We start from the raw sequence: 26,332 nt of genomic DNA on the forward strand, positions 1-26,332 counted from the left end.
GGAGAAGACAAAATTCCTTTGGTTGGGATCCCTAAAATAGACTGAGGGTAAAGAAAACTTTTCCATCAATAAGATGTAATTTAAATTTGAATTTTCTTCCCAGATCTTAGGAATGGGAGTGAATAGTAAATTGACATTAGCTTATCAAATTAATAAGGTGGTAAAACATTCTTTCTTATTATTAAGAAAACTAAGATTGATTCATAAAAACTTTGAACAATCTTTTCGACTTATAGTACAATCCCTATTACTATCAAAATTGATTATTGCAATGTGGTATACGTGGGATACACCAATACTCTACTGAAGTGGTTGCAAACAATGCAGAATTTAGCAATGAGTGATTTTTTCTTTAAGATTGGATGTATCAATTACTCCTTATTATCGTGAGTTACATTGACTCCTGGTTATAGCAAGATGCTATTTTCCGTTGTGTACATTTGGGTTATCAGACTCTGAAAGAAAATCTTCTTGATTACTGGGTGGGATTCTTCTCTGCTTTTAAGGGGGCAAATATCTTTTCTTATTTCCAACAGTCAAGTAGGTTAAATATCGTAAACAACTTTCAGCTTTAATTCCATATCAAGCCGCAACATATGGAATTCTCTTCCTTCCTCTGTCCACGCTTTATCTCATTTGTGTTCCTTCGGTAAACAACTGAAGACAGCATTATTCAAAAAAATATGTAAAATAATTATATTTGGGGTACTGCTTTTAGGGCCTATTTTACTAAGCCGCGTAGGTGCCTACGTGCGCCGAACATGCGCCAAATTGGAGTTAACACCCAGTTACCACATGGCCCCTGCGGTAATTTCAATTTTGGCTCGCGTCCACTATATGCGTCTGAAAAATAATTTTTATTTTCTGGCACGCGTAACGGACACGTGCCAAGTGGCATTTGATTAGCATAGGTCATTATCACCCAGAAGTCTATGGCTGACGATAAGGTCTCAGACCCAAAATGGACACGCAGCAATTTTGATTTTGCCACATGTCCAATTTTGGCAAAAAAAAAGAGGCCTTTTTTGCAGGTGCGCTAAAAAATGGATCAGCGTGCGCCCCAAACCCGCACCTACACCTACACTACCGCAAGCCATTTTTCAGTGCGCCTTTGTAAAAGGACCCCTAAGTTTTTGTAAATTCCCAGATGGTTGTTCTAGTACTCTTTTAATTATGTAATCCACATGGAACTGAATAGGTTATTGAGAAATAGAAGCTCTCGATGTAACATAATGTAATGTAATGTGGTAAAAGCAGTTAGCTTAGCAAAGTTTAAAAAAGGTTGGATACTTTCCTAAAAGAAAAGTCCACAAGCCATTATTAAGATGGACTTGGGAAAATCCATTACTTATTTGTAGGTTAAGCAGCATAAAGTCTGATTTACTGTTCTGGGATCTTGCCAGGTACTTGTGACCTGGATCAGACACTATTGAAAACAGGATACTGGGCTTGATGGACCTTCAGTCTATCCCAGTATGGCAACTGTTATGTTCTTATATAGTATTGGGCAGAATATGTCTAGGGACCATATATTAAATTGATTTTTGGAACAGGGTGATGGAATAGGAGCTTGCTTCGTCCGCTCCGCGCATCGACCTGGTGTTGCAGTATCTCCAGGAATGGTGCACTAAAAAAAAAAAGCATATAACACTGATATACAATCCATGTAAGAAGGAACACTAACAGGATTTTATTCCAAGTGGAATTTTTTTTCTTGCTATATTTACTGTCATGGCTTGGTGGGTGGGTTCTCATCTCTTGTGCTCACTCTCTCTCTCTCTCTCTCTCTCTCTCTCTCTCTCTCTCCTCTTTCCTGCAGGCAGCCCTTGTTGTAAATGTGGCCAGCCAATGCCAGCGCACAGATGTGCAATACCGCGCACTGCAGGAGTTGCACCGTGAATATGGCCCCTCACACTTCACCGTGCTTGCCTTCCCCTGCAACCAGTTTGGAGACTCTGAGCCTGGCTCCAACCTGCAGATTGACGCCTTCGCCAGAAGCAACTATGGAATCACTTTCCCCATTTTCAGCAAGATTAAAATCTTTGGCTCGGAGGCCGAGCCTGCATTTAAATTTCTGACTGGTAATTATAAGAATCCACTATTCTTGCATTTTTGTTTTTTTTTTTTTTTAATTTTGCTTTGGCAACCTAAAAGAAACAAAACCAATATGACCTATTAAGTTGGTTGAAGTCTTTAGAATAAGAGGAACTGCCAACTCTATTTGTATAGCGACATATTTTTTACTGCATTATATCACAACATATAGAAAGTGATTTTAGAAGGGTTAGGAGCCATTTACACTTGTAAACTGACATACATATGTACATAGCAATCTAGAAAAGGCACTATCTATAGGTGGAAGCAGCAGCATGCAAAAGTTTGAGGGGTATGCTCATCCTCAAAGTACATAGGAGTGGAGGAGTAGCCTAACGGTTAGTGCAGTGAGCTGAGAACCTCCTCATTCCCTACTCACTTTCCCAGTTTCTCTGCTCTACCACTAACAACCTTCTTGCCCTCCCCTCTCCCTCTGCATTGCACCTGACTATCTCCAGGGAAACAGCTTTCAGTTACCAAGGACCCCGGCTCTCAAACTCACTTCTCCTCCATACTAAGATCCAACCTACCCTTGCTGCATTAAACAAAAAAAAAAAACACCTTAAGGCCCACCTCTTCCCTGAGGGTTTTGACTCCCCAACTACTTAAACATTATGCCAGAGGCGTAGCCACGGGTGAGCCTGGGTGGGCCCAGGCCCACCCACTTTCTGTCCAGGCCCGCCCGCCCACGTCGGTCGCAGAAATTCATTCTCCTCCCCGCCAGCACTGCATTCTTTTCTTCGATCGTCGCCGGCAGCGCTGCCATTCACACAGGCAGCTCCGCCCCCCTTTGCTGCGTCCATCTAGCCCTATGTACACAGGAAATGCATCAGAGTGGGCCGGATGGACGCGGCAGAAGGGAGCGAAGCTGCCTGTGTGAATGGCAGCGCTGCCGGTGACGATCGAAGAAAAAAATGCAGGGACCGAAGCTGCCTTCTCTCTTCTGCTGCGCCGGTTCAAAGGGTTGCTGGCAGCGTGTAAGAATCACTGCTGCTGGCTGAGTCTGACCTGAAATCCGCACAGCAGAGGGAAGGCTTCTGGGTCAGTCAGCAGCAGTGCAGCAATTCTCTCTTACATGCTGCCAGCAACCCTTTGAAACGTGCTGCGGTGCCGTGATGCTCCTGATGCTGCATGGAGGGGGGGTTGGAGAGGATAAAATTGTTGGGCTGCTTGGGCATGGGAGTGGAGGGGAGGGAAAGAAAAGAGATGCTACACAGGGGGTGTAGGAGTGAGGGAAATTGTTAGGGAGGGGAGGAAGCGATGCAGGGGGGTGTAGGAGAGGGAGACATGCATGGGAGAGTAGAAGAAAGGGGATCATTATTGGGATATGGGGGGAGAGAGAGGGATAATTGCTGGATGTAGGGTAGGGTGGGGAAGGAAGGAGGGATGAATGACAAAAGAAGGAGAAATGTTGGACCTGGGAGGGAGGGGAGGAAAAGGTACTGCACAGGGGAGAGAGGGATGAAGGAGAAATGTTTCATGGTGGTGGAAGAGATGCTGCAAGGGGGGAAACAGATGTTAGACTTGGGATGCAAGGGTGAGAGAGAAGAGGAAAAGAGGGAACAATGTTGAACATGAGGGCGGAGGAGGGGGAAGAAGGAGGGAGATGTAGGATCCAGGGGTAGAAGACAGTGAGGGAGAATGCTGGAATGTGGGTGGGAGGGAAGAGGGGGAGAAATGCTGGCCCCTGGGGGAAGGGGCAAGAGGAAAGAGAGATATGACAGGAAGATGCTAGGAGGGGATAGAGGGTGGAGAGAGGAGAAAGAGGGAGCAGATGCTGGGCTAGAAGGGTTGGAAGGAGGCAGACACTGGGATGGTGGAACCATGTGGAAGGCCAAGGGGGTGGTAAGGAAATGAATGAGAGGATGATAGTGATTACGGGGAGTAGATTGAAGATGAAGGCTGGAGAAGGAGTGAGATGGGGAATAGGAGAGCTAGTGGGTGAAAGAAGGAGATGGAAATCAGATAGGTATCTGAAAAGTAAAAAGGAAAAGGATTAGAAGATGAAATTTGAGTGGACAGAGAGCAGGAAAGAAAGAAAAAAGATAGGAAAGAGCTAAAATGAAACAAACATCAATATGTCAGTGTAGTGAGGGAATGGAATGAGAGTGGAGAAAAGACAAATGAATAGCAGCTGCTTGAAGGAGAATTAACAGAAAGACAGGAAAGTGGAAAAGAGAAACTTGAACCAACATAATGGAAAAATAAAATGACCAGACAACAAAGGTAGGAAAGACATTTTATTTTGAATTTATTAACTGAAATTTGTTAGCTTGAGAAATGTGCACAGCGGATATCATTTTATTGTGTTCAGTAGAAAAAAAGAAATATATTTCTGATTTTATTTCTCCACTGTAACATGCCGAGGTTCCGAGTTCAATTTTTGTCAACATATTTTTATTTCTAATTTGTGATCCCTTGTTCTGTATTTGGTGAGAGTCTGGGCCCTAGCATGTCTAACACTAGTCCCGACTCTTGCTGTAGCTGGTGGGGATCCCCTGTAGATCAGCTGAGGACCTCCTCTAAAAGCAGCTAAAACTCCCTTCTACTAAGCTTTGCAGATGGCGGCAACATCCTTGAGTCACCGATAACTACTACTACTACTACTACTACTACTATTTAGCATTTCTATAGCGCTACAAGGCATACGCAGCGCTGCACAAACATAGAAGAAAGACAGTCCCTGCTCAAAGAGCTTACAATCTAATAGACAAAAAATAAATAAAGTAAGCAAATCAAATCAATTAATGTGAATGGGAAGGAAGAGAGGAGGGTAGGTGGAGGCGAGTGGTTACAAGTGGTTACGAGTCAAAAGCAATGTTAAAGAGGTGGGCTTTCAGTCTAGATTTAAAGGTGGCCAAGGATGGGGCAAGACGTAGGGGCTCAGGAAGTTTATTCCAGGCGTAGGGTGCAGCGAGACAGAAGGCGCGAAGTCTGGAGTTGGCAGTAGTGGAGAAGGGAACAGATAAGAAGGATTTATCCATGGAGCGGAGTGCACGGGAAGGGGTGTAGGGAAGGACGAGTGTGGAGAGATACTGGGGAGCAGCAGAGTGAATACATTTATAGGTTAGTAGAAGAAGTTTGAACAGGATGCGAAAACAGATAGGGAGCCAGTGAAGGGTCTTGAGGAGAGGGGTAGTATGAGTAAAGCGACCCTGGCGGAAGACGAGACGGGCAGCAGAGTTTTGAACCGACTGGAGAGGGGAGAGGTGACTAAGTGGGAGGCCAGCAAGAAGCAGATTGCAGTAGTCTAAACGAGAGGTGACAAGGGTGTGGATGAGGGTTTTGGTAGAGTGCTCAGAAAGAAAGGGGCGGATTTTACGGATGTTGTAAAGAAAGAAACGACAGGTCTTGGCGGTCTGCTGGATATGAGCAGAGAAGGCAAGAGAAGAGTCAAAGATGACCCCAAGGTTTTGAGCTGAGGAGACAGGGAGAATGAGAGAGCCATCAACAGAAATAGAAAACGGGGGGAGCGGGGAGGTGGGTTTGGGGGGGAAAATGAGAAGCTCGGTTTTCGTCATATTTAATTTCAGGTGGCGTTGAGACATCCAAGCAGCAATGTCAGACAAGCACGCTGAAACTTTGGTTTGGATGCAAGGTGAGATATCAGGGGTAGAAAGGTAGATTTGGGAATCATCAGCATAGAGATGGTAGGAAAAGCCATGGGATGAGATTAATGAACCAAGGGAAGAAGTGTAGATAGAAAAGAGGAGGGGACCAAGAACAGAACCCTGAGGTACGCCGACAGGCAGAGGGATAGAAGTAGAAGAGGATCCACCAGAGTGAACACTAAAGGTGCGGAGGGAGAGCTAGGAAGAGAACCAGGAAAGGACAGAGCCCTGGAATCCAAGTGAGGACAGGGTATTGAGAAGTATGCTGTGATCGACAGTGTCAAAAGCAGCGGAAAGATCAAGAAGAATGAGGATGGAATATTGACCTCTGGATTTAGCCAGTAATAGGTCATTGGAGACTTTAGTAAGCGCAGTTTCGGTTGAGTGGAGAGGGCAAAAACCAGATTGTAATGGGTCAAGAATAGCATGTGAGGAGAGAAAATCAAGGCAGCGGCGGTGAACAGCACACTCAAGTAATTTGGAGAGAAAAGGAAGGAGGGAGATTGGTCGGTAATTAGAGGGACAAGTGAAGGCTTCTTAAGGAGAGGTGTGACCACAGCATGTTTAAAGGCAGCAGGGACAGTCGCAGTGGAAAGTGAGAGGTTGAGAATGTGACAGATAAAAGGAATAAGAGTAGGAGAGATGGCATTAAGAAGGTGGGTGGGAATGGGATCAGAGGAATAGGTGGTACATTTTGAGGAAGAAAGGAGAAGTGTAGTTTCCTCAATAGTAACTTCAGGAAAGGAGGAAAGGGAATGAGGGGAAGGAGAGAGAGGGGAACGGACTAGTGGAGGGAGAGCTGGTGAGGTAGAGAAAGCAAGGTTTATCTTTTGAACCTTGTTGTGAAAGAATTCAGCAAGGGACCTTGTTGTGAAAGAATTCAGCAACTAAGCATGCATGGGGTGCCAGCATCGGTGACTCAAGGCATTGTTGCTATTGCTGCCTGCCAAGCTTGGTAAAAGGGATTTGTGGCTGTCTTCGAAGGACGCTTTCAGCTGACAGAGCTTGGGGATCTTTATGAGCTAAATTATATTTTGAATTGGGAGGTGCCAGGGAAGATGAGGAGAGTGCGGGGAGGAAGGGGGCAGAGACGGAGAGAAAAGTTTGTGCCCACCCACTTTGGGCTTAGGCCCACCTAAAATTGGCCATCTGGCTACGCCACTGCATTATGCCCCACCTTTCCCCACTCTGACCTCCATTCATCTTGTTCTCCTTTTTTTCTTCACCAGAGAGAAGTCTCCTAAGACCAATTGCTGTATATCAAATTCAATAAATAAATAAATAAATAAAAGCTCCTTATGACTCTGGGCAAGTCACTTCACCCTCCATTGCCCCAGATACCTGCATATAATAACTGTAAACTGTTGTGATTGTACCACAGAAAGGCGATATATCAAATCCCATTATACTTACATGCATTCTGTAGTTTACAACAGCAAAATACATCTATAGGACACCTCTATAACAATGCACCTAGAGGGCACTTACTTTCCTTTATAGAATACAAGTGTAACTGGGTATATATTTACCAGGGGTGTAGCCAGACCTCGCGGTGGGAAGGGGCCAGAGCCCAAGGTGAGGTGGCACATTTTGGTCTGCCGTCCCCCTCCCCCCACACTGCCTCGCTGCTGCCGCCCCCTCCCCCACCCCCCCCGCCACTGCCCTGCCGCTCTCCCAATTGCAGCAAATACCTTGGCTGGTGCCGGTCTCCAACTCCCGCCAGCTGAAGCCTTCTCCAGCGCCGATCTCTGGCACCACTGCATTGCCTGCCCAGCTCTCTCTTCCTCCTCACATCCTGCACGCTCCTTTTAGTGAAACTGCTCAATTTCACTAAAAGGAGCGTGCAGAACATGAGGGGGAAGAGCAAGCCAGGCAACTCAGCGGCGCCGGAGACCGACGCTGGACTAGACTTCAGCTGGCGGGGGTTGGGGACCCCAGCCAGCAAAACCAGGGTTCCAGAGCAAATAGGGGGGGCCCAGGCCCCCGTGGCCCCACGTACCTACGCCACTGATATGTACGTATCTTGTTTCAAGAAACGTATGGTTTAAGATGATTAGTTTTAAAATTTTTGTTTTAGAATTTTTGACAGCTTGCTTAGATATTATGGAGTCCTTTTACGAAGCTGTGGCAAAAGGGAGCTGCACTGGTATTGGCATGTGTTTTTGACGCACGCCGAGGCCCCCTTTTACCACAGCGGGTAAAAGGCAGGTCTTTGTTTTTTTCAGGAAATGGCTGTGCGGCAAGTGAAGCACTTGCTGCTTGGCCATTTTGGGGGGAGCACTTGCCACCACCCTTTGAGGTGGCGGTAAGGGCTCCCGTGTTAACCCGGTGGTAACCAGGCAACACACGGCACTGCTGATTATCGCTGGGTACACACCAGGGCTACAAAAATAAATCCAACATCTCTCCCTTCACACTCTCTCTCTCTCTCTCCCAACTCCCTCTCCCCTCCCCCCAGCCACAGTCTGGTATCTCCCCCATCCTTCCTGAACCCCCTTACCCGAGTCTACCTTTGTTTCTTGTTTTCCAGAAGTCATCATCGGCAGCAATTTCCATATGCTGCCCTGCCATCAGCATCGGCTTCTTCTCTCTACTGTGGCCTGCCTCTCAGGAAATAGGAAGTTACATCAGAGAGGTGGGCCACAGTAGAGAGAAGAAGCTGATGCCGGTGGCAGGGCAACGTATGGGAACTGCTGCCGATGATGACTTCTGGAAAACAAAAAATGAAGGTAGACTCGGGGAAGAGGGTTGAGAAAGGAAGGGAGGAGAAGCCAGACCGCAGCCGGTGTGGGGGGTGGAAAGGAGCAAGATCCCACTCCATGAAGAGTGTCGCCTGAGGCCCCCACCTCAGTTGTGCTAATTGTAGGGCTGCCACTTTGCATAAGTGTGAAACCCGCCCAGATTCTGTGTATGTGTATGTGTATGCCTACCTGTAAAATATGCATTATGGAAGATATTTGCAATTTTACAGAACAGCCTTTAGGCAGCTTTTTGGCATTTACCCAGCATTCTAATCATTTACCACTATGATCCCAACGCTTCCATAAATTTCATTACTCCACTTTGCCTATAATTTATGAAATCACAGTTAGAACCATTGGTGGTGACTCTTTTCACATGAGCCATACGCCCATGGCTCAACTTATTTTATCATCGGTTCATATTAATCTTCATTGTTTGTATATCATTATTTGTTAATTTTATGAACAAGTGTCATTTATAAGTGAATTTCTTCTTATAAATTTTAAATTTAACTTGAAGCAACAATGTTCTAATAACTGGCATTTAGCCAAGCACACTTATCTAATAATTTCTGGACCAAACATTTACTTATGGAAGCGTTGGGATCATAGTAGTATTTGATTATATGCCCCTGCTGCATTAAAAGATCAGTCCACATCTAAGAAAATATAGATTCAGCATTCTAATCATTTACACGCTTATTCAGCACATAAATATTAGAACCTACTTTATAGAATTACCCCCATGCTGTGGAAAGTTTCCATGTCAGCATTCATATCTGCTTCAAAAAAGAATAGGCCTCTCGATATTCAAAATCATTTAAACGGACAGGATCAGCACCTGGCCAGTTAAATGCACCATAACCAGCTATCTACAAATTTTTCAGCGGAACATGGCCAGCCATGACCCGCTGAAAATTTGTGGATAACAGATATCTGGTTATTTCACGCAATTTAATTGGCTAGTCGCCAATTTTCAACACAAGTTTGGTGGCCATATTTGGCCACGTGAATAACAGGCCTATCTTTGGCCACGTGAATAACAAGCTTATCTTTGGCCGGTTCAAACTTAACTGGCCAGTGCTAAATATCGGCTTGGCTGGTTAAGTTTGATCTGACCAAAAATAAACCTGATAATCAATGCTCGTCACTGGAAACAGCCTGGCATTGAATATGCAGGCTCAACACCAACCGCGGGAGTTAGCTGGGCTAACTCCTATGTCTGAATATCGAGCCCAGGATCTTTAAGGGAGTGAAAGGGATAGTAGAACGCATGAATGGGCAGACCGGATAAGCCATATGGCCTTTATGTGCTTTCATGTTTCTATCCCCCGATATTCAGCACTATTTAACTAGAACGACTCCTGGCTGGTTAAATAGCGCTTAGCTGGCTATCCACAAATATTCAGCAGGAGGTAGTTGGTTATATCCCGCTGAATATTCCCAGTCAGCAATTAGGTCTAGATTCTATATTTGGCACCTGAAAAATCCGCACGGTAAAACAAATACACTTACGCCTAAATTTTATAGAATGGCTTAAATTTATGCACGGTATATAGATCACGCCAAGCGGCTTTCCATGTGACCAAATTTGGTCATGTCCTTATAGGCCATGTTTTACTTGGCCTAACTCTCAACGCCTAAATTAGGCACAGAGTGGGCGCATTCTATAATAATGCGCATAGATTTTCGAAACACCCATGACCCGCCCATTCCATGCCCATAACTACACCCCTTTTCAACCATGCAACTTGGAATTTACACACATCACATGACAGAATACACCTATTGAGTTGTGCGTGTAAATGTTAATGCCAATTAGTGCTGATAATTGTTTAACATCCAATTAACAGCACTGATTAACTCATTAACCAATTAAGTTATGCGTATTGTTGTAGAATACACTTCGATTTCCAAGCATAAATTAAGGCACAATATATAGAACTAGGAAAAAATGCCCGTTTCTGAGCGGAATGAAACGGGCGCTAGCAAGGGGCCCCCTCCCTCCGTCCGTCGAAGCTACTTGCCTTGTTCGCTGTGGGCCGTTTCGGCCCTCGAGTGTCATAGCTCCGCCCTCGACGTCATGACGTTTTGACGCGAGGGCGGTGCAGACACTCCAGGGCACACCGGATATCTCGGGCGCCTCAACTTCCGTGGAGGCTTCAGAACGTTGGGGTTGCCTTTTATATATATAGATTTGGGGGTTAGTGGCTAACTGGTTATACTGCATGATATAACCGGCTATCCCCTAATATTCAGCGCATCATTGGCTAAGTTTGGCAGCCAAATCGGGCCATCGAAATAGCAGACCTATCTTTGGCCAGTTCAAAGTTAACCAGCTTGCGCTGAATATTGGCTTAGCTGGTTAATTTTGAACCGGTCAAAAATAAACTAGATACTCAATGCTGGTCAGCAGAAATGGACCGGCATTGAATATACGGTCTCACCGGTGACCATGGGAGTTAGTCGGGCTGCCTCCTGTGGGCTGAATATCAGCCCCTATGTTTCTGTATTTCGAGTCACACAAGCCCCTGATTAAACACTTACCTGGACCTGACATTTGGAGGTGTGTTTGAGAGAAGAATAGTGCTTCCCTTTCTGGAGTTCAGAATCGCCTCAAAATGCCAAAAGTTTGAGTTTTGGAGCTTGGGTGCTTAGTTAGCTCCCCTCAGTCATGCAGTTTTACAAAAATCCTCCACATATACATGTGGAGGGTAATTTTATAACACATCACCTAGGTAAGAAGTCCAAGGAAGTGCCTTTTCTGGTGCTATTTATAAAGACATGTAAGTGCCTTTTCAATCTGTATTGGAAAAGTTTTACACAGAAACAGTAGGTACAGTTAACGGAGCTTGTCTGGATATTTACTGTAAACCCATTTTGATGGATGGATAGGGTCTCTACCCAAGATCATTCATAGTCAAAAGACAAAGGGCCAGATGTGCATAGTTAGTATGCCATAGACCAGTGGTATTCACTTTGGATCCAAGGACCACAAAAAACATCAACGAATACACATACTCATTAAAGGGAAAGGAAAAGGGGTGGTGGGTCTTGATATACTGCCTTTATGTGGCTATAAGTACATAAGTACATAAGTAATGCCACACTGGGAAAGACCAAGGATCCATCGAGCCCAGCATCCTGTCCACGACAGTGGCCAATCCAGGCCAAGGGCACCTGGCAAGCTTCCCAAACGTACAAACATTCTATACATGTTATTCCTGGAATTGTGAATTTTTCCCAAGTCCTTTTAGTAGTGGTTTATGCACTTGTCCTTTAGGAAACCGTCTAACCCCTTTTTAAACTCTGCTAAGCGAATCGCCTTCACCACGTTCTCCGGCAACGAATTCCAGAGTTTAATTATGTGTTGGGTGAAGAAAGATTTTCTCCAATTTGTTTTAAATTTACTACACTGTAGTTTCATCACATGCCCCCTAGTCCTAGTATTTTTGGAAAGTGTGAACAGACGCTTCACATCCACCTGTTCCATTCCACTCATTATTTTATATACCTCTATCATGTCTCCCCTCAGCTGTCTCTTCTCCAAGCTGAAAAGCCCTAGCCTCCTTAGTCTTTCTTCATAGGGAAGTCGTCCAATCCCCGCTATCATTTTAGTCGCCCTTCGCTGCACCTTTTCCAATTCTACTATATCTTTCTGAGATGTTGCGACCAGAATTGAACACAATACTCAAGGTGCAGTCGCACCATGGAGCAATATAATGGCATTATAACATCCTCACACCTGTTTTCCATACCTTTCCTAATAATACCCAACATTCTATTCGCTTTCCGAGCCGCAGCAGCACACTGAGCAGAAGGTTTCAGTGTATTATCGACGACGACACCCAGATCCCTTTCTTGGTCCGTAACTCCTAACGTGGAACCTTGCATGATGTAGCTATAATTTGGGTTCTTTTTTCCCACATGCATCACCTTGCACTTGCTCACATTAAACGTCATCTGCCATATAGGCGCCCAGTCCCAGTCTCTTAAGGTAATTTTTCACAATCTTGTCGCGAGTTAACGACTTTGAATAACTTTGTGTCATCAGCAAATTTAATTACCTCGCTAGTTACTCCCATCTCTAAATCATTTATAAATATATTAAAAAGCAGTGGTCCTAGCACAGACCCCTGAGGAACCCCACTAACTACCCTTCTCCATTGTGAATCAAAGTGGTTTACATATATTATATACAGGTACTTATTTTGTACCTGGGGCAATGGAAGGTTAAGTGACTTGCCCAGAGTCACAAGGAGCTGCAGTGGGAATCAAACCCAGTTCCCCAGGCTCTCAGGCCACTCCACTAACCACTAGGCTGCTCCTCCACTCCATTAGTGATGTCCTGAATACCTGACCCGTTTGCAGCTCTTGAAGACCATTGGTGAATAGCACTGACAGACATAAAAGGGGCAATTTTATTAATCATATTCTATTGTAAAGCTTGCTTTAAAACAGGGGTTCTCAACCCAATGCTTGGGACACATCTAGAGGGACATAATCGAACGTTGCCGGCAAAATAGATCGCCAGTGATCTATTTTGGCTGTGGCGCAACAACTGGCCGGAACCGTATTATCGAAAAAAATGGCCGGCCATCTTTTTTTTTGATAATACGGTTTAGCCCGGCCAAATGCCAGAGTTCGCTGGGTTTGAGATGGCCGGTTTTGTTTTTCAGCGATAATGGAAAAAAATGCCGACGATCTCAAACCCGGCGAAATCCAAGGCATTTGGTCGTGGGAGGAGCCAGCATTTGTAGTGCACTGGTCTCCCTGACATGCCAGGACAGCAACCGGGCACCCTAGGGGGCACTTCTAAAAATTTACAAAAAATATACAAATACCTCCCAGGTGCATAGCTCCCTTACTTGGGTGCTGAGCCCCCCAAATCCCCCCCCAAAACCCACTCCCCACAACTCTACACCACTACCATAGCTCTTATGGGTGAAGAGTGGCACCTACATGTGGGTACAGTGGGTTTTGGGGGGGTTTGGAGGGCTCAACACTTGCCACCACAAGTGTAACAGGTGGGGAGGTGGGCCTGGGTCTGCCTGCCTGAAGTGCACTGCACCCATTAAAAACTGCTCCAGGGACTTGCATACTGCTGTCAGGGAGCTGGGTATGACATTTGAGGCTAGCATACAGGCTGGTAAAAAAAGGTTTTTATTATTATTTTTGTGTGTGTGTGTGTAGGAGGGGGTTGGTGACCACTGGGGGACTACGGGGAGGACATCCCCCATTCCCTCTGGTGGTCATCTGGTCATTTAGGGCACATTTTTGAGGCTTGGTTGTGAAAATAAAAGGACCAAGTAAATCCGGCAAAATACTGCTTAACGCCGCTTTTTTTTCCATTATCCGCAAAAGCCGGCCATCTGGTAGCCACGCCCATGCCCGCCCATGTCCCGCCTTCGCTATGCCGCTGACACGCCCCTTGGACTTTCGCCAGCGCGGCGACAGGATAGCAGCGATGGTGTCAAAAAAGCCACTTTCAGTTATACGGATTTTGCCGTTTTTGAGAGATCGCTGGCCATCTCCCGATTTATGTTGGAAGATCGCCGGCGAATCACTTTCGAAAATAAGCCTGCTAGCCAGTCACGTTTTCAGGTTTTCCATTGAATGGAGGTACTGTATTCAAATACATCTCATGCATATTCATTGTGGATATCCTGAATACCTGACTGGCTAGGTGTGTCCTGAGGACTGGGTTGAGAACCCCTGTTTTATAAAGGATTCTTATAAAATGATACGATGAATATACGTGTATAAACACATGTTCTAATGAGATAGCATATGCTTATAGGAATGCTGTGCAAAAGTGTTCCCAAAGGCATAATTTGGGTGGAACTGGGGTGGAGTTGCAATCTAGACATGTATTTTATAAAATATGTGTGTGCACACCTAGATTACCTGCACACATTTACATCTTCTTTGGATCAGGTATAAATTTGTGTGAGAGCATTTGTGTGCTAGTTGGGAGTCATTGTATGAGCTTATTTTACAAAGGCTATCCCCTCCTTCAGGTACTTCCTCAGTTTACCAAAGTGAAATCTAGGACTTTGATTTTGATGTGACTGGATTCCACCCTAGCTTTTATATCAAACCACACCATGTAGTGATCACTGCGATTCAGATGGCCACCCTGATATTAGACATACTTTTTCCATTTCTCTTACTAAATCCAGCATCGACTTTTCCCAAGTGGATTCCATCAACATTTGTCTGAGCAGAGCCCCTTTTAGGGCATCCAATGTCTTTCTACTTTATCAACTGTTTCCTTGGAAAAAGAAGAAACATGTTTCATAAAACTCTGAAGACTATCTCCTAAATATCAAGTAATGAAATATCAGCTGAAAGTGTCCTCTGATCCTAACTGGTATTCCAGAAGCTAGTGGAAACCGTTTCTTGAGAATCCAACCCCCTCCTTATGGGCCTGGCTTCCAGGAGATGATTGGGAAAAGAGGTTAGCCTTTATAAATTACAAGAGATAGCAAAAAGAGGAAGACAGGCAACAACACTTGGAAACGCTAAGTGAAGCTAGTAAAGTAGTCACTAGAGCAAAGATTGCCTTCATTGCCCCATGTAAGCCGCATTGAGCCTGCCATGAGTGGGAAAGCGCAGGGTACAAATGTAACAACAAAAAAAAAAAAGATGAAAATAGAATTTAAAATAGCCAATAAGGTAAAATGGGGGAGGGGACAAAACATTTTTTAAGACATGTTAGTGACAGGAGGAAGTGCAAAAGTGGCATTGTGAGGCTCAAGGGTGATGGGGAGCAATATGTGGAAGATGATAAGGATAAAGTGGAATTGCTTAATGAATATTCCTATCCTGTTTGGGGCTGTGGGGCAGATTGAAAGAGTAGGGAACACTTTTTAAACTACCTTGCCCTGTTCTCTAACAGCTACACTCACTCTATCTAATTTCTATGCTGCATAAACTGGAACTTAAGTACATAAGTAATGCCACACTGGGAAAAGACCAAGGGTCCATCGAGTCCAGCATCCTGTCCACAACAGTGGCCAATCCAGGCCAAGGGCACCTGGCAAGCTTCCCAAACGTACAAACATTCTATACATGTTATTCCTGGAATTGTGGATTTTTCCCAAGTCCATCTAGTAGTGGTTTATGGACTTGTTCTTTAGGAAACCGTCTAACCCATTTTTAAACTCTGCTAAGCTAACCGCCTTCACCACGTTCTCCGGCAACGAATTTCAGAGTTTAATTATGCGTTGAGTGAAGAAAGATTTTCTTCAATTTGTTTTAAATTTACTACACTGTAGTTTCATCGCATGCCCCCTAGTCCTAGTATTTTTGGAAAGCGTGAACAGACGCTTCACATCCACCCGTTCCACTCCACTCATTATTTTATATACCTCTATCATGTCTCCCCTCAGCTGTCTCTTCTCCAAGCTGAAAAGCCCTAGCCTCCTTAGTCTTTCTTCTTAGGGATGTCGTCCCATCCCCGCTATCATTTTAGTCACCCTTCGCTGCACCTTTTCCAATTCTATTATATCTTTCTTGAGATGCGGCGACCAGAATTGAACACAATACTCAAGGTGCGGTCGCACCATGGAGCGATACAACGGCATTATAACATCCTCACAACTGTTTTCCATACCTTTCCTAATAATACCCAACATTCTATTCGCTTTCCTAGCCGCAGCAGCACACTGAGCAGAAGGTTTCAGTGTATTATCGACGAGAGATCCTTTTCTTGGTCCGTAACTCCTAACGTGGAACCTTGCATGACGTAGCTATAATTTGGGTTCTTTGTTCCCACATGCATCACCTTGCACTTGCTCACATTAAACGTCATCTGCCATTTAGCCGCCCAGTCTCCCAGTCTCGTAAGGTCCTTCTGTAATTTTTCACAATCCTGTCACGAGTTAACAACTTTGAATAATAACTTTGTGTCATCAGCAAATTTAATTACCTCGCTAGTTACTCCCATCTCTAAATCATTTATAAATATATTAAAAAGCAGCGGTCCTAGCACAGACCCCTGAGGAACCCCACTAACTACCCTTCTCCATTGTGAATACTGCCCATTTAACCCTACTACTACTACTACTACTACTATTTAGCATTTCTATAGCACTACAAGGCATACGCAGCGCTGCACAAACATAGAAGAAAGACAGTCCCTGCTCAAAGAGCTTACAATCTAATAGACAAAAAATAAATAAAGTAAGCAAATCAAATCAATTAATGTGAACGGGAAGGAAGAGAGGAGGGTAGGTGGAGACGAGTGGTTACAAGTGGTTACGAGTCAAAAGCAATGCCAACGAGGTGGGCTTTCAGTCCAGATTTAAAGGTGGCCAAGGATGGGGCAAGACGTAGGGGCTCAGGAAGTTTATTCCAGGCGTAGGGTGCAGCGAGACAGAAGGCGCGAAGTCTGGAGTTGGCAGTAGTGGAGAAGGGAACAGATAAGAAGGATTTATCCATGGAGCGGAGTGCACGAGAAGGGGTGTAGGGATGGACGAGTGTGGAGAGATACTGGGGAGCAGCAGAGTGAGTACATTTATAGGTTAGTAGAAGAAGTTTGAACAGGATGCGAAAACGGATAGGGAGCCAGTGAAGGGTCTTGAGGAGAGGGGTAGTATGAGTAAAGCGACCCTGGCGGAAGATGAGACGGGCAGCAGAGTTTTGAACCAACTGGAGAGGGGAGAGGTGACTAAGTGGGAGGCCAGCAAGAAGCAGATTGCAGTAGTCTAAACGAGAGGTGACAAGAGTATGGATGAGGGTTTTGGTAGAGTGCTTGGAAAGAAAGGGGCGGATTTTACGGATGTTGTAAAGAAAGAAACGACAGGTCTTGGCAATCTGCTGGATATGAGCAGAGAAGGAGAGAGAAGAGTCAAAGATGACCCCAAGGTTTCCTATAGAAATGCTTTGGGCTATTTTGTTGGGTGGGCTATGCTCTGGAAACCCCAGTCTGATCTGGTCAGTCTTCAAACTCCCCAAAATATCCAAAGTATGCACATGCCAAGTTTCATGCCATCCTGTTAAATTTTCAGATAGTTTATTTATTTGTTTATTTATTGCATTTGTATCCCACATTTTCCCACCTCTTTGCAGGCTCAATGTGGCTTATTTTGCCCCAGACAGGCAGATGGACAGATAGACAGATGAACGGACATTTTCAACCCCTTTTGTATACTTCTTCCCAACTTCCATTGGGCTGGAAAGAATAAAAACAGACTAGAAAAATACAACTAACAGCCATTCACACCAAAGGACCAAGGCCTCATCCCCATAGATCAGATGACAGCAAGTGTCCTGTCCTCTTCCATGGCCCTCTAACTGCATTTTGCTTATGTTTTTGAAAAGTGATTAATAAAATTTATTCAGTCCAAATTCTCTTTATGCTACTGCTTTGTTCTTGTTCTTGGTTTATTTATATTCCACTAATATTGTTTATTACCATTTCTTGCACTGATTTCTGAACATTTATTTTATGACCCAGATGGCTTTTGCAATTGCATTCATAGACATAACTACTAATTGCACAATCTTTTCCCTTTGCTGTCACTAGAATAATAACAATGGCAAAGACTTGCAATGCACTCCTGCTAGATCATTATACCTTCCCTTCCGTCTGTTTTCCAAAGATTTTCCCATAGATATGGGACTGGAGTCTCTTTTAAAAAAACAAAAAAACAGGGCCCCAAGGAATAAAGCAGAGGAATAGGAGGGCAAACCAGAGGGAGATGAATGACATTTCTAGCTTTCTGTTTCAGTGCTGACTGTTAGTCACTGAAGTGTTAATAGCAGTTTGTTCTGTGCCCACAGGGAATTGGATGCTCTCAGCACCAGCTGCTTTACCAGGCCACTGACAAACATTGTTCCCCCAGCCCCACTAATAGCATCAAAAGTCTATGTGTCACAGTGAGATCTAATCACCAGAAGTACACAAAGAAAGACTCTGTAGAAACAGACAAACCTGTTATAGGTCAAAAAAATTTTTTTTAAACAGGAGTGTTCTTCATCCTGCTTCGGCTATAGCTGCAGTACCTTTATTATTATTATTATTTGTTACATTTGTATCCCACATTTTCCCACCTATTTGTAGGCTCAATGTGGCTTACATAGTACCGGAGAGGCGTTACAGACTTCGGTGTAAACAAATACAAAGTGATGTTGTGGTAAGATAAAGTTCATGTGGCACAGCCACATTAGGGAATCATACAACGGAAGAGTTGTGTTATGTCCATTACATACTTTAGTTTTGTTGTGTTGCAGAGATCAGGCATTTATGTTGGATTGGTAGGGTATGCCTTTTTAAACAGGTTAGTTTTTAGTGTTTTCCGGAAGTTTAGGTAGTCGTTTGTAGTTTCCAAGGCTTTTGGTAATGCATTCCACAGTTGTGTGCTTATGTAGGAAAACCTGGACGCGTAAGTTGATTTGTATTTGAGTCCTTGAAATTAATCAGTTACACTGGGTCTACTACTACTACTACTATTTAGCATTTCTATAGCGCTACAAGGCGTACGCAGTGCTGCACAAACATAGAAGAAAGACAGTCCCTGCTCAAAGAGCTTACAATCTAATAGACAAAAAATAAAGTAAGCAAATCAAATCAATTAATGTGTACAGGAAGGAGGAGAGGAGGGTAGGTGGAGGCGAGTGGTTACAAGTGGTTACGAGTCAAAAGCAATGTTAAAGAGGTGGGCTTTCAGTCTAGATTTAAAGGTGGCCAAGGATGGGGCAAGATGTAGGGGCTCAGGAAGTTTATTCCAGGCATAGGGTGCAGCGAGACAGAAGGCGCGAAGTCTGGAGTTGGCAGTAGTGGAGAAGGGAACAGATAAGAAGGATTTATCCATGGAGTGGAGTGCACGAGAAGGGGTGTAGGGAAGGACGAGTGTGGAGAGATACTGGGGAGCAGCAGAGTGAGTACATTTATAGGTTAGTAGAAGAAGTTTGAACAGGATACGAAAATGGATAGGGAGCCAGTGAAGCGACTTGAGGAGAGGGGTAGTATGAGTAAAGCGACCCTGGCGGAAGACGAGACGGGCAACAGAGTTTTGAACCGATTGGAGAGGGGAGAGGTGACTAAGTGGGAGGCCAGCAAGAAGCAGATTGCAGCAGTCTAAACGAGAGGTGACAAGGGTGTGGATGAGGGTTTTGGTAGAGTGCTCGGAAAGAGGCAATGTGCTTTTAAAAGGGGAAACCCTTGCCAAATATCTGACCAATTTCTTTGATGAAGTGACCAGAATAGAAGATCAGGGGTGCAGTAGATGTGACCTTTCTGAATTTCAACAAAACAAACCACTGAGATGGAGAAACAGGATCTGCTACGGACAAGACAAAGTCGAAAGAGGGAGTAGTGTGATCAACAGGACTCTTCCAAAGATCCAAGGAGACGTGATAATGGAGTAAAAGTCTTTAATCAATACTGAAATAGGACTCAACATAGCACCATGTTTCAGCAGAGTGCCTGCATCAGGAGTCTGTGTGAAGTGAATAAACGTACAAAAAGGGAAATAAACAGGATCGAGAAAGACTAACGATGCTGATCAACCTTTAAAGGTCACAGTGACAGCTGAAATACAACACTGGGTAAAGCAATATTGTCCAAGGATGCTGAGAAGATGTGTGTGTGTGTGTGTGTGTGTGTGTGTGTGTGTGTGTGTGTGTGTGTGTGTGTGTGTGTGTGTGTGTGCCTGAAGAGTCAGAGTGCATGCATATGTGTGTGTGTGTGTGCCTGAACAGTCAGAGTGCATGCATGTGTGTGCATGTACATATATCTACAGAGCGAGAGTATATGCAGGTGTGTATGTTTCTGTCTCTGCTGCACTGGCATACTCAGACCTGACATTTTGGGTGGGTACAGAGCTAATATGAGTAGGCATTATGTATATAGGTATGAGTAATATTTCTTGGGATATTACAAAGAGGCTTCTTAGAGCATATGTTGCAAACCTTAACACCAATTCCAATAACAATACCTTACAAAGGCAGCAGTATACACAACAGCACTATGCATCCCATTGGAAAAGCCAGACAAGTCAGACTCATAGATCTCCACACAAACCACATGCCAGCAGAATCTCTCACCTACTCGGTCACATGCAGAGCACAGACCAACCCTCATCAATTACAGATTAAAGGACCAAAAGTTAGAAATTGTCCTGTAACCTGGCATCAGCCCTTTTCTGCCACCCCCATCCATCCCAGCATCAGCTTTACCATCCCTACCCCCCCCCCCCCCATCTCCCCCATAGCCCAGCATCGGCCTTTCCCTTCTCTATCTTACCGCTCCATCCATCCCCGTAGCCCTGTATCAGCCCTTCCTTTCCCCACCATCAACCCTACCTTACACCCTACCCCTCCCTGTAGCCTAGCGTTAGCCTTGTCCTACCCCATACCCATCCCCCCCCCCCCCCCCCCCCATGGTCTGGCCTCAAACCCTGAAGGACACCAGCATTAAATATGACTTTTTTTGTGTCCTGGGCACTGCAGAACCCACCTCTACCCTGTCAAACAAATGTCTTAAAAAGTAAAGTTTTAACTTTCTTTTAAAAAGAGAAAATTAGACAAAATACCGAAACATGGCTATAGTTCTTTACAGACTTTAGCAGCTTGGAACGCAAGAAGTTTTTTGTAAATCTTAAATGATTTGACTCTCTTCAATATAGATAGGAGGAACAAAAGAGGGACTGAACATTGATCTTCCGGTTGTGTTAATAGATTGAAACTCCAAGTGAAATAATAAGCACTGTGGACATTCACCATTCAAAATCTTTTTTTTAATACTTTATTCAATATACATTTATGCAGTTAACATAAATACACCTTTCAGCAAAAAATATCATGAAAATGGGAATTACTTCCCTTAGAAGGAAAGAAAAACTTTAACTAATTAGTCCCCATAATATTGATCCAAGAACTAGGAAATATTCTTGATTCAAATAGATAGAAGTAAATTAATAGATACTCAAACAGACAGGATCTGGAGGAATGCAGCTGGGTTACACGCTAGCAATCAAGAACTACTGCAATATTATTCTTTAGAGGAAATAAAATCTGTTAATTTCTCTGGTTTAAAGAAGATATAGTTTACAGAATTCAAAGAAATGTAACATTTACAGGGGAACCTTAACATAAAAGTCCCTCCTACGTATATGCAGTACTCTTTCTTTCAACATCAAGAATTTCTTTCTTTTTCTTTGAGTTTCTCACGCAAAATCAGGAAACACCTGAATTTTTGAACCCAGGAAGGGTGAATTTGTGTGACAAAAATAAAGCTTGAAAATATTATTCCGATCTAATTGCAGAGCAAAAGTGACCAAAAGTATAGTTCTTTCAGTTATAACCTCCAATGAGGTCTCTAAAAATTCCGTTAAATTTAAATCAGATTGGGGATTGGGCAATCTTCTCTCTCCAGCTCCTGAAATATACAATACTTTAGTAATAGGTGGATATCCCTCAGGGGGAATACCTAATACTTCGTTAAAATACTTTTTTAACATATCTAGAGCTGGAATGAGGGGAGACTTAGTAAATTAAGGAAACGTAGGTTATTTCCCCTAATCTGATTTTCTAAGTGTTCTGTCTTCCGCTTTTGAAGGTTAATATCCTTCATCAATACTTGCGTTGTTGAGTTCACTATTTTAAGATCTTTATCAAAAAGTTCCATCTTTGTCGCATGTTCTGCAATTTTCATTACTAAGTCATTCTACACTCGCTTTAGCTCCATTCAAAATCTTAAACAAAGTAGATGAAAATTTGAACAAAATTCTTGCTTCAGTTGGCAACCAGTGAAGCTCAACAAAACAGACAGAGATGCTATCATATTTCTGCAGCAAAAATATTAAAACACACTGCCATATTCTGAATGGTTTCTAATTTTTGAACAATCTGTTACGGAGAACCCAAATACAAAAGATTACAGTAATCTAGTTTAGAAAGAAGTAATGACCTAAATTGTTCAAATTCAAAACATTTTCCGATATACCTCAACTTTCTCAAAAGAAAAAAAAAGAACTTTTAACCAAGGTATTAACATAGAACTCAAAAGATAGAGTTTGATCTAAATAAACTCATAAAATCTTAAACACAGGAGAGAGGAAGGGGGAGGGTGGATGGAGGGAAGGAAGAGGGGAGAAGAAAATGGTTGATAATGATTATCAGTACTAAGTTCAAATGCAACATGCTCTGATATTTAATTTTGCAATATTGAAATTGTTGGAATATACAGTATGTTGAATTATCAATAAAAACAGTTGAAATATAAAAAACACAGGAGAGAGGGAAACCTAGTCTGGTCTAAGATAATATGATCTAACGATGGATCTGGGATACTATTGAACAGTAGAAATTTTGTTTTATCAATATTTAACTTCAATTTGTATTGCAGCATCCAGGAACTAATTAATATTAAACATTTCTGTGCCAAAGAAGATGCCTGAGTTATAGAAGAATAAACAGAAATCATAATAGTAATCCTTCTCTAAGCCCAGAGAATGAAGAAAAACTTTAAACAGTGTGGGAGAGAGCGGGGATCCCTCTGTATGTCTTCCACATGTATAAATGCTGCTAGTGCCATGTGTAGATTCCATAAAAATAACCTGCTTAATATATTTATGCTGTGATTTTCTTGCAGATTCTACTAAAAAAGTACCCCGGTGGAATTTCTGGAAGTATCTTGTCAACCCACAAGGTCAAGTCGTGAAATTCTGGAGACCCGAAGACCCAATAGAGAACATCCGGGGAGAAGTGGCAGCCTTGGTCAGAGAAATTATCTTAAAAAAGAAAGAAGATCTTTAAGAATAGCTATTTATATTTTCAGATTCTTTACACATCGTTTTATTAGGAGGTACAAAAGTGTCAAAGGGACTATTAGAGGACAATCATTGGTGATTTTTAATGTTAGCATTATTTCCAGCAGACGAAGAAGCAGTAGGGTCCGACGATCAACACAGCACTAATCTATGAGGGGGCCCACATTTCAGTTCCTCTTGGCTGCTCAGGCTGACTGAGGCTGAGACCACCAGTGGAAGACTGACCTCCACCCTCCCCCACTGACCAAAAAAGTACACCACAGCAGTGATTTTCAGCCCATGAGCCAAGACTTCTTTGGGTTGCCAAAGATTTGCAAGTGCGTCATATGTTAGAATCTCACAAAAAATTGTCATTGGTGCTGCTTTGTGGTATCATCAGAAACTGTTGCCAAGGCATTTCAGTTTTATGCCATTCTTAGTATGAAACTGTTAAAGCTGTGATTTGGATTGTTAATTTTCTGGCAATTTTGTCATCACTCTGCAGTGGTTCCTGAATAAAAAAATTAAAAAAGGTAATGTAGCTCTGCTCTGGAGCTCCTGTTTGCTCTTCAAGGCCATAAGTTTCTGTGGTGCTTTATTCAGGGTTTGGGTGAGGCCCTGGGCCTTGCACAAGCTTTAACTTGGGATTTTACAACTCTGTATCAAGTGTAATCTACTGCAACACTCCAGCAGCAGCAGCACCTCTCTTGTTAATATGTTGGTGAGAAAGGTACCACCTCTTTATGCCTCTTTATCAACTGAGAAGACAAAAAGTACAGAAGTTGTCAACGAAAACTGCATCTCACTGGACAACGCTATTAAATATTGCCTAGCATTTTTGTACAAAAAAAGGTCTTTTTTTAAATATCAAAGTGAAAAAGAAAATATGTGTATGCTTGTTTCTTCCATTTTCCAAGAGGGTTGGCAACTAGCTAATATTTGGTTGGCCTGGCCACTTTTTCAGGCAAGACCGGCCAAACAGTTTTCTGCCAATCACCAACCTCTATCACTCTGAAGCCTTCCAACCTCCACCACTGCTGCCGCTCACTGACACCTCCAGCCCCTCAGTCTAGCATATCCCTGGCCTTCCTCTCCAACTACCATAGTACTACCCCAGGTCCAGCTGTTGTAAGATTGAAAGAATGCACAGAGCCTGCTTTTAAAATTTATTACAAAGGCTGCAGTTTCTGGACCTGGGTAATATTGCAGCAGTTAGTGTATAAGGCCAGGGAGGTGCTGAACTGAAGGGTGGGAGAAGTTAGAAGATATGCTGAACAAGATGGGACCATGGAGGAAACAGGGACACAGATGGGAAAGATGCTGGACCACCAAGTAAAGTCAAGTGGAGCAGGAACATAGACAGGAGATACTGGAACACCAAGGAAAGGGAAAAGAGGAACACAGATGAGGGGATGCCAGACATGGGGAGGATAGGAAGATACTGGATGGAGGGGGGAGAAGGTAGAAGAGGAGGAAGAAGGGTGGTAAGGAGAAAGAAGGAAAGTTGGAGAAGATAGATAAGGAATAGGTGAAAGATATGTGATAGGAGCAGGAAAAGAGCAGTAGGAAAGGATGAGTACTGGGAGGGAGGGATATATATGATAATGAGAGGATAGTCTAGCTGGGTTCACAGAACTTGGGCAGCAGAAGAGGACAGCTGCAGGCTGATTAAGCAACAGGTCCTAGGAAAAGGAGGGTTAGGAGGCTTGGGAACCCTTCCCTTACCCCTTTCCCAAGGAGGCTGAACCAGGCCAGGGAGTCTAGAAGCAGGATTGTTGCAGAAAGGTGAATACAGCTGGATTGTAACTCTCTGCTGGAGGGGTTTTGAATAGTGACCATAGTGGGTGGTAGTCTCAAGAACCACTTTACAGATTGTACTATGCAGAAATTTAGGATTACCAACTCATTCAAGCTCAACCAAGCAAGTGGTATTGTCCTATTGTATACATAGAGTTGTCATTTATTGTAGGGTTACCATATGTCTCCAGAAAAAGGAGGACAGATTGAGCCAGCCTGGGTTTTACTTCCATTGCTTTCAATGGAAGCAAAACCCGGACTGAATCAATGTCTCCTCCTTTTTCTGGAGCCATATGGTAACCCTAATTTATTGTCCTATTCATTTCTCTTGATCAGAGCTAGAAATCCATGTAGCAAAACTAGAACTGGATCCACGTATTCAGTTGAACTAGGGTGAGTTGGCAACCTTGAGGGTTTGGGGTGTCAGGACTGTGGATGATACTTTTTTGCACTGTACATGCATGGGGGAATCTGCAAAAAGATCATGTGTATGGGAAGCATGTATGTTAGGACCAGGGGTGTAGCCAGACCTCGAGGTGGGAGGGGGCCAGAGCCCAAGGTGGGGGGCACATTTTGGTTGCTGCCCCACCGCCGCCCCCCTCTGCTGCCTTGCTGCCCACCACCGCTGCAAATACCTTGGCTGGTGGGGGTTCCCAACCCCCGCCAGCTGAAGACTTTGTCCAGCGCTGGTCTCCGGTGCCGCCACATTGCCTACCCTGCTCTTTCTTCCCCTCATGTCCGGTATGCTCCTTTTAGTAAAACTAAGCATGCTCAATTTCATTAAAAGGAGAATGCCCGACATGAGGGGAAGAGAGAGCAGGGTAGGCAATGCGGTGGCGCCACTGCAAACCAGCACTGGACGAAGTCTTCAGCTGGTGGGGGTTAGGGACCCCCGCCAGCCAACCAGGGACCCAGAGTGAATTTGGGGGGCCTAGGCCCCCATGGCCCCACCTAGCTATGTCACTGGTTGGGACTGAGGAGGGGGCTTTAGCTCAATGTGGCCTGCAGCGACTGAAGCTTGCTATGCTGTTGCAGCAGTTATTTGTAGGGGGTGGGGCAGGAGGAAAGCATAGGCAGCAGCAAGTGGTGGGTTTTTCTCTTTCAAAAATAAGCAACCCTAAAAGCATCAATACTGTAGTCCACAAAATACCAATGCTTCATTTCAGGCTTAATATATATTTTATGTTTTTACAGATTGATATAAAATGTGTGTGCCTTGTATTATGACCTTTCCTGACACCAGTTCACACACTGAAGTCATGTTTACATCATAAATACATAAGAATTGCTACAGTGAGGGGTCCTTTTACTAAGGTGCGCTGAAAAATGG

The 26,332-nt window shown here is 43.8% G+C and overlaps 1 protein-coding gene and 1 non-coding gene across 2 annotated transcripts in view; both read left to right on the plus strand.

The window, feature by feature from the left end:
* Window positions 1-24,072, plus strand: part of GPX8 (glutathione peroxidase 8 (putative)) — a 29,713-nt gene extending 5,641 nt beyond the window's left edge. The window contains exons 2-3 of the mRNA XM_030192272.1: window positions 1,820-2,081; window positions 23,049-24,072. Coding sequence (XP_030048132.1) covers window positions 1,820-2,081; window positions 23,049-23,212 — 426 coding nt within the window. The 3' untranslated portion in view covers window positions 23,213-24,072. The remainder of the gene's footprint in view (window positions 1-1,819; window positions 2,082-23,048) is intronic.
* LOC115463885 lies at window positions 1,449-1,633 on the plus strand. The gene has a single exon (XR_003941156.1). It is a non-coding gene; the product is annotated as a U2 spliceosomal RNA (small nuclear RNA).
* Window positions 24,073-26,332: the final 2,260 nt, after the last annotated feature.

This window comes from Microcaecilia unicolor, chromosome 2 (assembly GCF_901765095.1).
Source record: "Microcaecilia unicolor chromosome 2, aMicUni1.1, whole genome shotgun sequence".
NCBI classification, from domain to species: Eukaryota; Metazoa; Chordata; class Amphibia; order Gymnophiona; family Siphonopidae; genus Microcaecilia; species Microcaecilia unicolor.